The sequence below is a fragment of the Hetaerina americana genome, unplaced genomic scaffold (assembly GCF_022747635.1).
Source record: "Hetaerina americana unplaced genomic scaffold, ioHetAmer1.1.p SCAF_1, whole genome shotgun sequence".
Classification (NCBI taxonomy): domain Eukaryota; kingdom Metazoa; phylum Arthropoda; class Insecta; order Odonata; family Calopterygidae; genus Hetaerina; species Hetaerina americana.
Genome location: NW_027286069.1, coordinates 110437945 through 110451952, shown reverse-complemented (window position 1 = coordinate 110451952; position 14008 = coordinate 110437945). Strand labels below are relative to the sequence as shown.

The 14008-nt window shown below is 38.5% G+C and overlaps 1 protein-coding gene across 1 annotated transcript in view; it reads left to right on the top strand.

Moving 5' to 3' along the window:
- Positions 1 to 3043: 3043 nt before the first annotated feature.
- Nup214 (nuclear pore complex protein Nup214) overlaps positions 3044 to 14008 on the top strand; it is a 61640-nt gene continuing 50675 nt past the window's right edge. The window contains exons 1-6 of the mRNA XM_071594524.1: positions 3044 to 3252; positions 3424 to 3559; positions 5851 to 6065; positions 9884 to 10074; positions 12290 to 12504; positions 13433 to 13553. Of these exons, the coding sequence (XP_071450625.1) occupies positions 3220 to 3252; positions 3424 to 3559; positions 5851 to 6065; positions 9884 to 10074; positions 12290 to 12504; positions 13433 to 13553 (911 nt within the window). The 5' untranslated portion in view covers positions 3044 to 3219. The remainder of the gene's footprint in view (positions 3253 to 3423; positions 3560 to 5850; positions 6066 to 9883; positions 10075 to 12289; positions 12505 to 13432; positions 13554 to 14008) is intronic.

Here is a 14008-nt window from a genome sequence, read left to right as displayed (position 1 = left end):
CATGGTGCGGCAACATAACATTACCAAAACACCTTTAAAAAGGAAGTTATGTTGCGGCACCCTTATTTACCCTGGCCATAAAAACCTCTCTTACTATCTTAAACTTTATCAGTGTTGTGGGCTCTCTCTTGATATGGATTATCCACAATACCATACTCATTTTAAGCTCCTCTTACCTTCTTTAGTGGCGGGAATGCTTGAGTTAGGTGTCCTATATTGCTGCTACAATTTCAACCAAGGACCAAACATGCTAACTGGGAAAATTTGGGGGGGAGGGGGGCAGCTATGGACAGTGGCTGAGATGGCAAATGGGGAAGCTCAAATTTCAAGTTCAAACCTATTGAAAATGGGTGTGCTTTCATCACTGATGCCATTGTATGCTATGCTATGCACAGAGATTAAAAAAACTTGGATCCACCCTTGGGATTGCGGTGTGGGATAATCAAACCCATCGATAATATGAGTAGTCATCCTTAGACGTACATTGATAGTGTGTTGAAATACTTCATCTGTAAAATAACTCTTAAAACCTTCATTTTTCCTCCATCATCATGGGTGCAAATATTTTGGACGAAGCTAGCCTACTTGGATAGTCAACCACGAGCCTTAAAACATTTGGTGACTTCTCAAAAGATAGAAAAATGGCTCTCTTTTGAATAAGGCTGCTTCAAGCAACAGACTTAGTGAGAATAGGGACATGGAATGTTAGGATAATATATAGAATGGAGAAATTAGAGAATATAAAGTAACCGATGGAAAAAGGAAACAGATGTTTTAGGTCAAAGTGAATTGAGATAGAAAGATAGCAAGGATTACTGGGGTGATAGTCATATGCCGCAGAGGGAACAAGGACCAGTAAGGGGTTGCCATAATATTGAATAAAAAGGCAGGAAGAAGAGTAGTAAACATAGAGGAAGCTACGGATGGAATATTACAAGTAGAGATAAAGGCAGAACCGACAAACTTGGTCGTTGTTCGGGTATACATGCCACCAAACAATCATAAGGAGGAAGAAGTCGATATGATATACAATCAATTAGAGGATGCAATAAGATGTGTTCATGCAGGGAAACATTTGATTGAGGGATTGGAATGTGAGTAGTAGTAGTTTTGAGGGGAGGCGACCGACAGCTAAGGTCATTTGCGCCATAGGGGATGGATAGGAAAGGATGAAGGGTGGAGAGAAACCCGGCGTCGGCATTAGCCTACTCTTTACGAAAGGCGCCAAGGGGTCCGCAGTTTAACGTCCCATCCGACGGACGGTGTACTCACTCAAAGTGCCCTCCACAAAGCACCTCAAGTAGGGATCGAGATACCTCTGAAAAATATTCAACACCGCCGGGATTTGAACCCGCGCCCTCATGGTGGGAAGCCAGTACGTTAGCCCCCGCACCATCTCGATCCCCTTGGAATGTGACTGTAGGCAAAGGAAGAGATGGTGATGAGGTGGGAGACTACAGTTAAAGTGTAAGGAATGATTGCAGGGAGAAAGCAAAAGATTTCTGCAGGAGACAGGTTACGTTAATCGTCTCCAACACTGGGTTTAGACACAACAAAAGGTGTTGGTATATGTGAAAATGCCCAGTGATTCAGGATGGTATCAGATAGATAGTATATGGGCTAGGCACAGATTTGGGAACAGCATGGTTAATTCACACAATTTTCCAGTAGCAGATGTGGACTAAGAACTTAATTTAGTAATAATGAAGTTTAGAATCAGATTCAAAATTGGAGAGTCGGGATGGGCAGTGTTTGATGAAGGGCTAAGACGGGTATCCATTGTCACCCGAGGCATGGAAAGAACTGGAGGTAGGAATGGAAATCAGTGTGAAATTCATAAAATCATTTAAATTTGCAGATGGCCAAGCTGAGGTTTGCTAGTCAGCCAAGGGGTTGCAAATTCTGCTGAGTGCAGTGGAAGGTTAGTGCAATAGATATGGGATGAGAATATATGAAAATAAAGCAAAGACTATGTGGTTTTCAAGAAAGAGAAAGGCTAAGTTAAGCGTTTAAGTTGTAGGGAAGAAAACTAAATCAGATGGAACAGTTAACCTATTTCAAGAGTGTGTTGGACCTAAGTGGTCAAAGTGGGTGGGACATAAGGAGAAGAATTGCATTAGGTAAAGAAGCCTTCTTCAGAAGAAAGGAATTAATGTCAGTGACGTTTAGTAAGGCTGTTAAGAAAAGGCTGGCTGAAACTTTCATATGGAGAATGGTTTTGTACGGCATGGAAACATGGTCATTGAAGCAGGATAATGGGCATAGATTGGAAGCTTTAGGGATGGGGATGTGGAGAATGATGGAAAAGGTGAAGTGGGCCGAAAGGAAAACAAATGAGGAAGCTCTAGGCATGGTGTTATAGGAGAGAAGACAGGAGAAATCAAAAGAAGGCAGGAATGATGGATGCAGAGCATTTTGATTGGTGTTCGGATGTTGAAGTCTGTGGTGGTGGGGAGCACAAGGAATGAGGAGGAATAGGATAAGCATGCTGGATGGAATGGAGGAAAGCAGTATGCGGAATTGAAGGGTTTACTGTAGTACCCGATTTCAGGTTGTTTATGGTTAAGAGATATTGTATGGACTGGGTCCATCCAGAACCTAGTGTTGACATTTTTACGTCCATACGTCACTATTTTAAAATATTTGAAAGAAATTTTCAAATAAGCTTTCTCGACGCAAGAGATTAATGTCAATACTTTCGACCGTATCACCGAAATGATGTTACTTTCTCCAAATGCACGTGATATTCGAATTCGATTGATATTCGATATTCGAATGCACGTATAAATAAGCGACTGTCTGCGTTTACGCGAAACCCTTTCCATCACAATTTTGTCTTTAGTCTTCTCTTTCACGGTCGTAAAATGCCATATTTTCAGGCTTGATGTGGATGAAAGATTACTTATAGTAGAACCAAAATATATATACAATTGGTACGCGTTTAATCGTTCCCGCCGTCACCGCTTGTACAAGCCAGCGATTTGTCAGCTTCAGGAACGGCAGTAAGCGCAATGAAGCATATTCTGCGGCACGAACATCGTTGGCGCGATTCTGATATGCACGAGCTGGACTGCTCGAAATAATTCTAAGTAATTGTTTAGCTAACTTTACCGCTAGCCAGGAAATATTCTTTGGATATGTTATCGTTTTAATGACATTATGGCCGATTACAGTAATAAACGATAGACTTCCTTGCAGTTTACATAATAAATCGTCATCATGACCAATCCACCTTTGCCAAGAGATGTGCAGGTATTAAGTGATCAAATTAATTGTGAATGAATGAAATGCATATTCTGATTTTTCAAGATATTTTGTGTTTGGATTTTCTTTTATTCTTTGAGCTGTGTACGCGAATGCGATAATGTCACGTCATTTGTATATAGTTAAGTTTTAATCCATACAACCATTGTTTGTTTATAGGATTTTCAGTTCAAGATCGCCAGTAGACTGAAAGTGTATGAGAAAAGTGAGGATTTGTCTTCTAGCCCAGTGAATCTTCTTGCTGTATCAAGCAAACACGGACTGGTATTTGTTGGAGCTCCCACTAACTTACAAAGTTTGTATAATTTAAGTTTTGTAATCGAGGGTACACAAAATGGTCGTTCTATATTTTTGGACACTTGGCAGGGAATTTTAATATACTGCACGTAAATTACCCATGGCAGATAAATGAATTATCGTAATATTTAAATGAAATTTAGAAGCGTCTAAGGAATGTTCGATAAACTTGATCGTGTTCGTGCTATCCATTGGAGATACAAATAATTCACCTATTATGATAAATTGAATGATAAATAGATATTTTGAAAGTGCAATCAGTAAAACACCTTAACGGTCGCAATATTTTAATTATAAATTACGAGTTGGTTTAGAAGAGATATTTACTTTCGTGAGAGTTACACTCCATTAATACGAGCCAAACTTAATTCAATTGGAAATATTCGTATTTGCATTGAGTTTTAACCGCTCGGGCCATGAAGGTAAGCAAAATACAAGGTAATCCAGGTCAGTTCAACGAAACCACTTAATCATTCGACAGATTATGATTAAAACATTCTTAAGGTTTCAGAATTAATGTTTTGTCGGTAGCAATCGGAAATTTCTGCTGAAATGCGATGGGAAAGGAAATGGTAGTCTCAATCTCCAATAGTTTTCAATGATAATTGATACGTTAACAATATTTCTAAGAAAAGTACACGTTTCTTGATATACTTCCTGGGGGAAAAATAAATATGCCAATCCCCATCAAGAATGAAGGGTTTGTTAGTGGTGATATCATAAGGTAGAAATACCATGTGTCGGTCACAGGAAAAATCATTGAATGTAGAATAAAAACATGACGTAATATTAAGTGCTCTTCTATAATTACGAGCAAAACTCATGTCTACGATAGAATTTTAAACTTTCAGATATCTCTTTATATGCTAGAACTACTGAGTTAAATAGTTGAATTTTTCATGTATAAAATATCACTGACCACAATCACCTTCTCAGCCATCAATTTTCAGCATTGACCTAACCTTCCAAGTTCTTATTCTAACTAGTTTAGTCCTATTCTACATGTTCTGTGCTTTATCCCTTGCTTTAGTTTTGTCAGGATTTCATGTGAGGATGACTGCAGAAGCCTTGGCTTTCCTACTGCTAGGCATGGCACTTAGCTGATTGGGCCGAGTCCCGTAGTTGCCAGGACTTATTCTTTCTATACTGTCCATCATGAAAACCATGGGATTTTTAATAGAGATGTTTTCTTGTTGCCTTGCTAAATAAGTGTCTTTAACGTGACACCATCACTCAATGGCCACCCCTCTAGGGACACACACCTTTGCAGCTGCCTCACCGAGGGAAAGACGCTGTGTGGACCTTTTGTCTGGCTCCTACCCTTTGACCTATCTGGCATGGGTGACCCTAACAGGAGTCATTATCATTGCTCCCGCCAGCACAGCTCTCGATGTTATCAGGACACAAAATCTCTTCCTCCCCATTAAGATTTTAGGCCATAGGGAGTGGTACTCAAATTGAGACATTCTGTGAACTAATAAAAAGTATGAGATGAACCATATAATGAACATTTAATCTCTCTTGTAATGAATTGTATCTCCCACCGTATAGCTTTCCCTCTTTTGGTTAAAGTTGAAAAAAAGGATTACACTACTTGTTATGTCGTGAGTTTCATTATTTTCTCCTATGTTTGCAAGATAAGGGTTGAACTGAGATCTCAGCCAATGCAGACCACTCCCGGTGACTAGATCAAATGATGTGTGGCCCAAGGAGGGGTGTGTGCTCTAACTCCTTGGGCGCCATTTCCCCTTTCTCCTCCTCCCCCTCCATCAATGGATATCCACTGGGGGTGGCTAGTTCCATGGCTTCTCACCCCAAGGGTCCAGGTGTGACTCCCGGGGGTGGGAGAATTTTTCATTGGTATCCTGATCCCCACTTAGGGTGCTGTGTGTTAATTAGTGTTTTGCCTTGGTAGGGTGAGTTGTCCATTGGATAGGACGTTGCTTTGTATGACCTCATGGTCCCTATGGTTAAGAGTTGGCTACTAGTGCTGATGTCAAGTTTCTCTCCACCCTTTCTCAATCCCCCTGAACATCCAACCCTTACCAAACTATCAACCTATCCCAAATGGCACGAGTGATCTCAGCTCTTGGTTGCCTCCCCTATTGACTGCCACTGGATGTTCTCCATGCTCTTCCAAATACAATGGTGGCATGTAGAACTAAATACATCTATTGAGGGACTATTAAATTAGAAATAAATTCAATTTTGACATTGATTATTAAAGTAATGCCCTGCATATTTTTTATACCATTATCTTAAATGGTACATAATTAATTTGTTTTGCAGTTTTTCAAACATCACTTCTTCTGGAAAACCATGGTGGCAAGGGAGTTGGGGTAGATGTTGATACGTTTCCAAGGTACTGCATAAATTTGTCATCTCGTCCATCACATGTTGCCATCAATTGTGATGATGCTCTTGTGGCAGTGGTGCTGACCCCTGGAGATGCTAGCCAGTTTGCAACTGCCCTGGTGTATTCTATCTCATCACTTGTTTTGAAGGTACGCATCCTTGAGATCTGAGAGGAAGAGATTTTGAATACGTGTTTTCATGTAATGATATGAACAAGCTCAGCTTCATTCATCCTCTTCCGTCTTTTGTCCTGAAGGTGGGTGTCACCATGCCTTGCAATAGATGCAGAAGCACCCGTTAGCCCTTCATGAAAGAACGTCAGGTGTATTCCCTGTTCTCTATCCCTTCTCTTTCCAGATTGATTTATGGGGTATGGAGATAAATGTGGAGCGATAGATGACTAATTATTCTTTTTTCAGTTCATCCCTTTGATAATTTGGTACAAATGATATCTTTGGTACCTGCCTAGGTATGGAGACCTATGGTACAAAGTTATTGGTTAATCTTTTATGGGAAGTTTAAACTCTAAATTAATTTCTGCTTTTATTTTGGTATCAAAGCTCTAATTTTTTAGTGATCATGATATTTGTAATAGTGTCTGCTCATTTTAATCAAAAGAAGATTTTTTAGCTTAAATGAGTTGGGGATGTTGTGGAGATTGTGCCTGAGAAAATATATTTAATGCTTTGGACTCATTGCCTATGCATATGCAGGCATGATAAAAAGAAAGTTTGATGCCTTTTGGGAAAATGGGCACCACATTTACGTTGTTTTAACTCTGTTCCCCTATAGTCTGCTGCAAACAGTGTAAATTTTCAGTGATGGCATGAAATTCTAAATGATAAACCCACTTACTCCCCATCGTGCAGCTTAAACTATAAAAATAAATTAAACTGTCAATTGCTTCTACTTCATTTATATTTGGAAAATGAATCAAGCATAATTTTGTTAAAGTATACTCAATAAAATTTCCGTTTATATTTAGTATTCAAATATCCTTTACAGTTGAAAATAAGCTCTAGAAATTCTGGTTATGTTACCATATTTCCCAGCCCATAAGACACACTTTTTTCACTCCAAAATGTGTTCTAAAAACAGCCTGAATGTTATTGCTCGAGGGTATACGAGTATGACTTTGTCCTTAGGGTCACAACCAATTTGCTGGGAAAAATAATCACTTTTACTGTATTTCCTGGCCCATTAGATGCACTTTTACTCCAAAATGTCAGCCATTGGAACATTTCAAGTCTCATACCATTATTCTTAAGTTCACCTTAATTAGGGCTTATAATACTCCTGATATTAAGAACCTGATCCAGCTGATAATCTCTGCTCACAAAATCAATTAAAAAGGGAAGAACCTGAGACTTCTTGAATTTTAAGTCAAATCATTTCACTGCCATTGAAGTTTCCTTGTTCTGATTAAAAAGAAGTCCCGAAGAAAACAATTAAGGTGTGAAAAGCATGTATGCCCAGATTAGAGATGAACAGGCTGTGAGGCATCTGCCCAAATGTGAAAAAAGTATCCATTTGGTCCACCTTTAACTGCACCTATTCACTATTTTAGGATAAATTATATTCAATCTTTAATATCATTGATCACCAACTGGCACAGTCCAAATATCAGTATACAATTGGTACCAGTTCTTAATTGGTTGTATTTCGGACACATTGATTTGGAGAAAGAGAAACACACTATCTTAGTGTGTCATGGCTTTGTCTACCACTTGTGCATTACAGCATGGCATTGAAAAGAGAAAATTCACCCTGGTAGGAGCAGAAGCTAAGACGTTCAAACAGAAGTGCACAGTGAGATGAAGAAAGGCACACCATCAAAAAGCCCTGCATATCCCCACCAGCATTATTAACATACAGTAGGTGTAATAATAGTTTATTTCTCTTCAATGCAAGGTCTGTTCATAAAAAGATGAGACTATTTGAATAAATACTTGAGTATTTATTTTCCAGTTACCCTGGAATCATGCTTATCGCCTTCAAAATACAGCCCTTGGCTGCCAATGCAATGCTCCCAATAAAGCCTACAGTGCAATTTTGTTGGATGTCTTAAATCAGTGTCCTTACAAGGGGTATATCAACTTAGGAAATGGGAGAAAAAGGTCCGCTGGAGGAAGATCTGGAGAGTAGGGTGGCTGGGGTTTTACCGGTGTGCTATTTTTGGCCAAAAACTCAGTAACAATCAGTGTGGTGTGTGATGATGTGTTGTTGCGATGAAAGCAATAAGAATTGTTTTTCCACATTTTTGGTCTCTTCTGCAACATGGCATGTCTAAACCTTCTCATAGCCTCTATATAGTGCTGCCCAATCACTCTTTGCCTTGTGGGGACATATTCATAATGAATAATCCCTTCTAGATGGAAGAAAATGATCAATATGACCTTCACGTTCGATTTTAACATCCAAGCTTTTTTTTGGGTTGTTGGGAAGATGACCCCTCCCATCCCCCAACAATGTCCGACTTATAGTTTCATTGCCAAATGCCTTTTCAATCATTACTTAAGGTTGATTTTCACTTTTCCCGAGGTCAAAACAAATTTCAATGCACTTGTTCAACACCTTCATTCTCACCAGCGCAAGAATTTGCACGGAAAGTGTGTGCAAGCTCAGCTAAGAATCGCTTTTGTGTGAAGATAAGTCAAGATAAGGCCACAGGCAAGGTGGGGTTTTACTTGTCACAGACACCACTATTTGGCGATGCCTCACTGATTGTGATCCATGTAGCAGTTCAAGTGTAGTAAGACCAGTCTCCTCTTTTTCTGTACAGACCTTACATTGCCATGTGTAAAATTTTCAAAAGTTTACTCTAAATTACTTTAGAGTGAATAAAATAGAAAATAAAACTGCCATCAAATGCAATTTATCGACTGATGGAAAACTTTTACAAACCACAGTTACAAAGTCGTAATGCCTGGGTTTCAACATATGAGCATCATCATGAGGAAAGGGAGGTCAATTATCTTTTACGCTAAACAAGGAATGGGGGAAAAGGGATGAGGAAGTGGGGTTTAAGAGGAGAAATTAAAGAAGGCTGCTTAAGTATAAAGATGCAATAAATCCTTAGAAGAAAAGTGGAATTTATGCACTAAAGCATGCTAATTTTCACGGGGTAAATGTCGGACCGACCTTCCAAAATAGTTAATATAGGGACTAACGAACATTTCAGTGCTATTAATAATTGTGACCTTAATACCAGTTTTGCCAAATACCTTTTAAATTATCACTACACCAATTATGTTAATGTGAACACGTAATATTTAAATAAAAATCAATGGGAGCTAAATGCTCGAGAACAGCTAAATATTTTCAAAAGAATTGGTGACCCTGAAGTGATCTTTGCCAATGAGTGCTTGCTGTGTCCCTATCTTTGCAGCAGTTACATAGGCAAGAGAGCCCCTCCTCTCTCCTTACATCCTCCCCTTCTCTTCCCCCTGAATCCTAGTTGAGAGGGAAAAGAGAGTTGTTTCCTCTGCCTCGCCTGATGGATATGCTAATTCATTGTAATCCAGGTCATATGACTTGGTAAAAGTTTCCCAGCAATAAATAGCAATGGATTACCATGAAGGAGCGAGCTTATTTATGCCGTTAAATTGATTTCATTTATTTGCCTATCTTTGAAGATTCACTTGGTGATTGCATTTCTTTGGGTTTTGTGTTTGTTTTCTGTACTAGATGAGTACCATAATTGCTAATAGACATGGTTAGCTTGGTATTTAATTCTCAGTTAATATCCAGTAGGTCATTGGTTCAAAGCCCCTTTTGGCATTTAAATATTTATGTTGTCGTGTAGTTTTCATGTTTTAGTTTTCCACTTAAAATAACTGCAGCTTGTTAGAGAATCTCAATGGCTTCAGTTCGTGATGAAGCAGACATTTCAAATTAAATATTAGCTCTGAAAGACTACATTTTTATCTCAAGAAATTGATATTTTATGATATCTCTTAATTTCTAGAATCTTACACCAGCATGGGAGATACGTCTCAGTGCAGTTCCAGGCGTTGCAGTTCAGGATATTGCCTGGAATCCTCGCCTTCCTCAGCTCATTTGTGTTTGCCTTTGCGATGGTTCAGTGACGGTTAATGAGCTGAAAGGCTCATCGCAAAATGTGGAGAGCATTTCTATTCCTGCAGCAACTGGAGCCAAGTGAGTGTTTTTTTTTATTCATCCAGCAGAGTGACCTCTCAGTCGAAAGAATCGAGACAAGGCTCAAATCTTGATGGAGTAAGGAGCAATAAGTATATTAATCAGGAATGCCCACAGAGAATGATATTGTTTACTTACGTTAACATGTAGCACTCAGTAATGGCCATTGTGTGAGCAAGTGTTTACAATAATAGGTGGTCATGCCACCCGGAGCAGGGGGAAAGGCTGATCTGCCTGCTGTTTATGGAGCGTTGGAGGGAGATTTTAAGTTAGGGCTAGTTACAGTCAATAGAATACGGCCTACTTGTATTGTCGCAAGTCATAGCGTAAAATCATTTGCAGGTCATTGACGTTTTTAAACTTCATAGATTTATTGAGTTTTCTGTAACTCTGAAAAAATGGTATCAAGAATGGAGAATGGGAGGGAAATAATATTTTAATCATTCTAATGAAGAAACAGTTTTTCGAATAAGCTGGACCTGCAAACCCGCACTTGTCACTTCTCAGGTTCATGGCTTACCACTTTTGGTGACCCTCTACAGTGTGTGCATGAATAGTTTTGCATTAATATTTTTGTGACTCTTCACCCTGTTGACATGTGTGAGGACCTAGATTCAGAATTAAACATGGTAGAGAGTGAAGTTGTCCAGTTTATGAAAATCGTTGTCAATTATCAAAATCCATTAAATTATCTTTGAAAATATAGTATATTCAATAAGTGAACAATGTGCTGGTTTAAGTAAACTATTGTTAGTGCAGGATAATTGCAGAAATGCCAGAAAAGGCCATTTCATGTGATTGCCCTCCTCATTGGAGCGTCTCTTTTGTGCTCATTCACTCCTTGACTCAGGCTGGAGCTGGCTATCATCCCCACTCCATCTGTTACATACCATCTGCACCACTTAGGAGGAACCATCTCGTCGGAGCATACATATATCATTGCAGATGTGTGCTAATTTCTTAAACTGGTGGGTTGGAGTGAAAAAATCAGTATTAAATTGGTTACAAGTGTTCATTGCTCTCTCTAGAGGTGAGATATGTCCATAACTTGTTTTGCGCTAGGTAGTGATGAATATGTGTTTGAGTTCTAAGTAATCTCATGGACATGTGAGGACATAGTGGATTTACTCAAGTGAAGTAGGACAGTTTAATTCATAGTCAATCAATTTGAAAATATTAAATCATGACCGCGTTAAAATATAGGGCATTTCTTTCATTGATGTTTATAAGTCCTTTTAGTTTATTTCAGCATAGGAGTGCACAAAGAGTTAATAATAATAATATTTTATTGTCCCCTGACTAGACAATTCATCTAGGTACAGGAGTTGTCAAATGGAGAGAAAAGTAAAAAGTGCAGGTACATTTTGACAATATGAACATGCTTAAAAAAGAGCACATGCATTAAAAGTGTGTAATAAAAACACTATTCACTATAACTGGTTGTCATTTAAAAATGTATTCAATGAATAATGGTGCTATTTTTGGAGTTCACTGATTTTCAACTTGAAATTACATAATTTATCACTCATTTCCAATGAGTGTGGTAATGTGTAATCAATGATTACACCCATTGCCATCGGGCGTTTAAATGAAATTGCTGCCTTACTGTATTTTTTGTGGATGTGTGATGTCTAAGAAATGCATTCTGATTTTTTTTCCGAAGTTTTGCATTTCAGATTGAGGGATGGGATGAGCAAATGGGAGTACAATATTCAAGAATAAATTAAGACTATTGAGCAGTGTAATCTTTTAGCAGTCTTTATTATCTTCAATAGGTTCAAGAAAATATTTGTTTCTTAGAGAGCAAAGAGATGTGCTCGATGATATCACTTAATGGCAACCAGGTCCCTGGTTGATCACAAGTTGGTGATGGGCCCCCAGGGCTGCCAACAATAAACTTGGACATTTTTGAGAAGTCCAGGAATTTATTTTGGGGTATAGAATGTCTGGAAAAGTGAGGAGCTTTAAGAAGCATCACGGGAAGTATTTGCTGCTCTTCACTTTTATTCTCTACACAATACTACACAAGTGGTGTCCAGTGTGTTGTAGAATTTTTTTTCCAAAAGTAAGTCAGCCAAAGCATGTGTTCCAAACTATGTACTGCCCCTTTCAATTGCATATGTGAGTGCCTTCACTTCATAGTTGCCTTCTGGTTCCTGGCGAATTGGTTCACCCTGGTGAGGCCACCCTCTATTTCCTATTCTATTCTTCTCAGGTGCATCAGTTGGAGTCCAAAGGGGAAGCAGTTGGTGATAGGCACTGCTCATGGGCCCTTCATTCAATTCAAACCAGATCTAAAGCAGGTCAAGGTCATTCCAGCCCCACAGCCTGCTGGCCTTGCACCCATTTCTCTGCTGTGGCTGTCCTCATTTCAGTTTGCTGCGGTTTATGGAAATCCTTCGGATAATGGCAGTGGTACCTCACGGCCAGGTAAGTAAGTGCATATGGCTGTGTAATATAGGATTTGTTCTCTTCTTGGCTCTTGAAGAGGCTTGTTGCATTTAGGATCCTGAGCTTAAATGAAATCATATCGAAAGCATCAAATAAGTCCTGGGAAATATTTTGGATGAGCTTTCCTTGCCAGTATGGTGAGACACTCTTAACCCTAATGTCAGCTGAAATCAAAGGTCAGGAAATGGGAATGAAAGCTAGGTAGCAAAAATATTACAGTGCTGCCCAAAAAATGAAAACTCTCCAACAGTCCGAAGTACTTAAATTGAGTGACTAAAACTTTCCTCCGGCCAGTTATACAAAAGAGCTTGGCCAAACAAAACATAAGTTTATTTTTGAGAAATGGTTGAGGCTGATACTTGGTGGAAATCCATTTGTAAACCATGAAGAAAGGATCTCTTTCCTGTGGAAACGCAAAGTCTTTGATTCTTTCTTCATGCTTTGAAAACAGTGCTGACTCGGCTTGACACTTGGCAAATATAAATAGTGAAACCTGAGAAGCAAGTGCCCCAAATCAATATGTGCTGAAACTTTCCCCCACACCCGTTTTGCATAGTGTAGATATTTGAGTAAGTACGCGTGCATAAGCACATATTGAAATGTATATTCATATTTATAATCAAGTGCAAAATGGAGAATTAAAATGTTTCTGTTCAACAACTGGCCGTTCATTTTTTATTCAGAGTATAGACAATTTTGTCCTGAATATGTCAATACTATGAATATGAATTTGGATGATAGAACTCTATTCAAATCATAATTTCATCATTCCACGAAAAGTAAAAATTATTTTGCTGAGCATTTTGAATTGTTTCCCAAAATACCATTGTGTTTTTTTAATCTCACTGCTGAAACATTATGTATTTACAGAAATGAGTAAAATAATACAAACAATTTTAATTTTCAGGATTGTATATTGTGAACACCCCAAAAGGAGAATCAGAATCTTATCTCAATTATGATGACATTTGCTACAGCTCTGGAGAACTGAGGCCCCCGCAGTATTATCTTTCTCACATTCCAAAGTGGTATGTCTGTAGTATTATTTATAAATATTTAATGGAGGTACTTTGATATGTCAGTGAAATAAATTTCTTAAGTGAAGCAAGTGATATTCTGAATGGTTTAAACCAGGACTTGGTTACCTGCTACCTTAATTTAAAAGTGTAAAAATAATTTACATTGATTGGCATTAAATGGTGAATGATTTGTGCACTTAGAAATTGCACATTACCGGATGACTCCTTCAAAGTTCTTGTTACGGCACCACCTCCAGTTCTTTGACTAAATACCTTCGTATTTGACACTGCCAGTATCAGTATTCAGGGGCTACAATTGGTGAAATTGAACTTGTCATGCAAAAATGTTGGTATATATTTATTCAAGTATTTAAGTGGTAACATATCAGTTAACAGTCCTTAATTTTAAAGTGAAATATAAGTTCCCCCTAGGAATTCTGTTACTACCAAAATGTGTATCTATT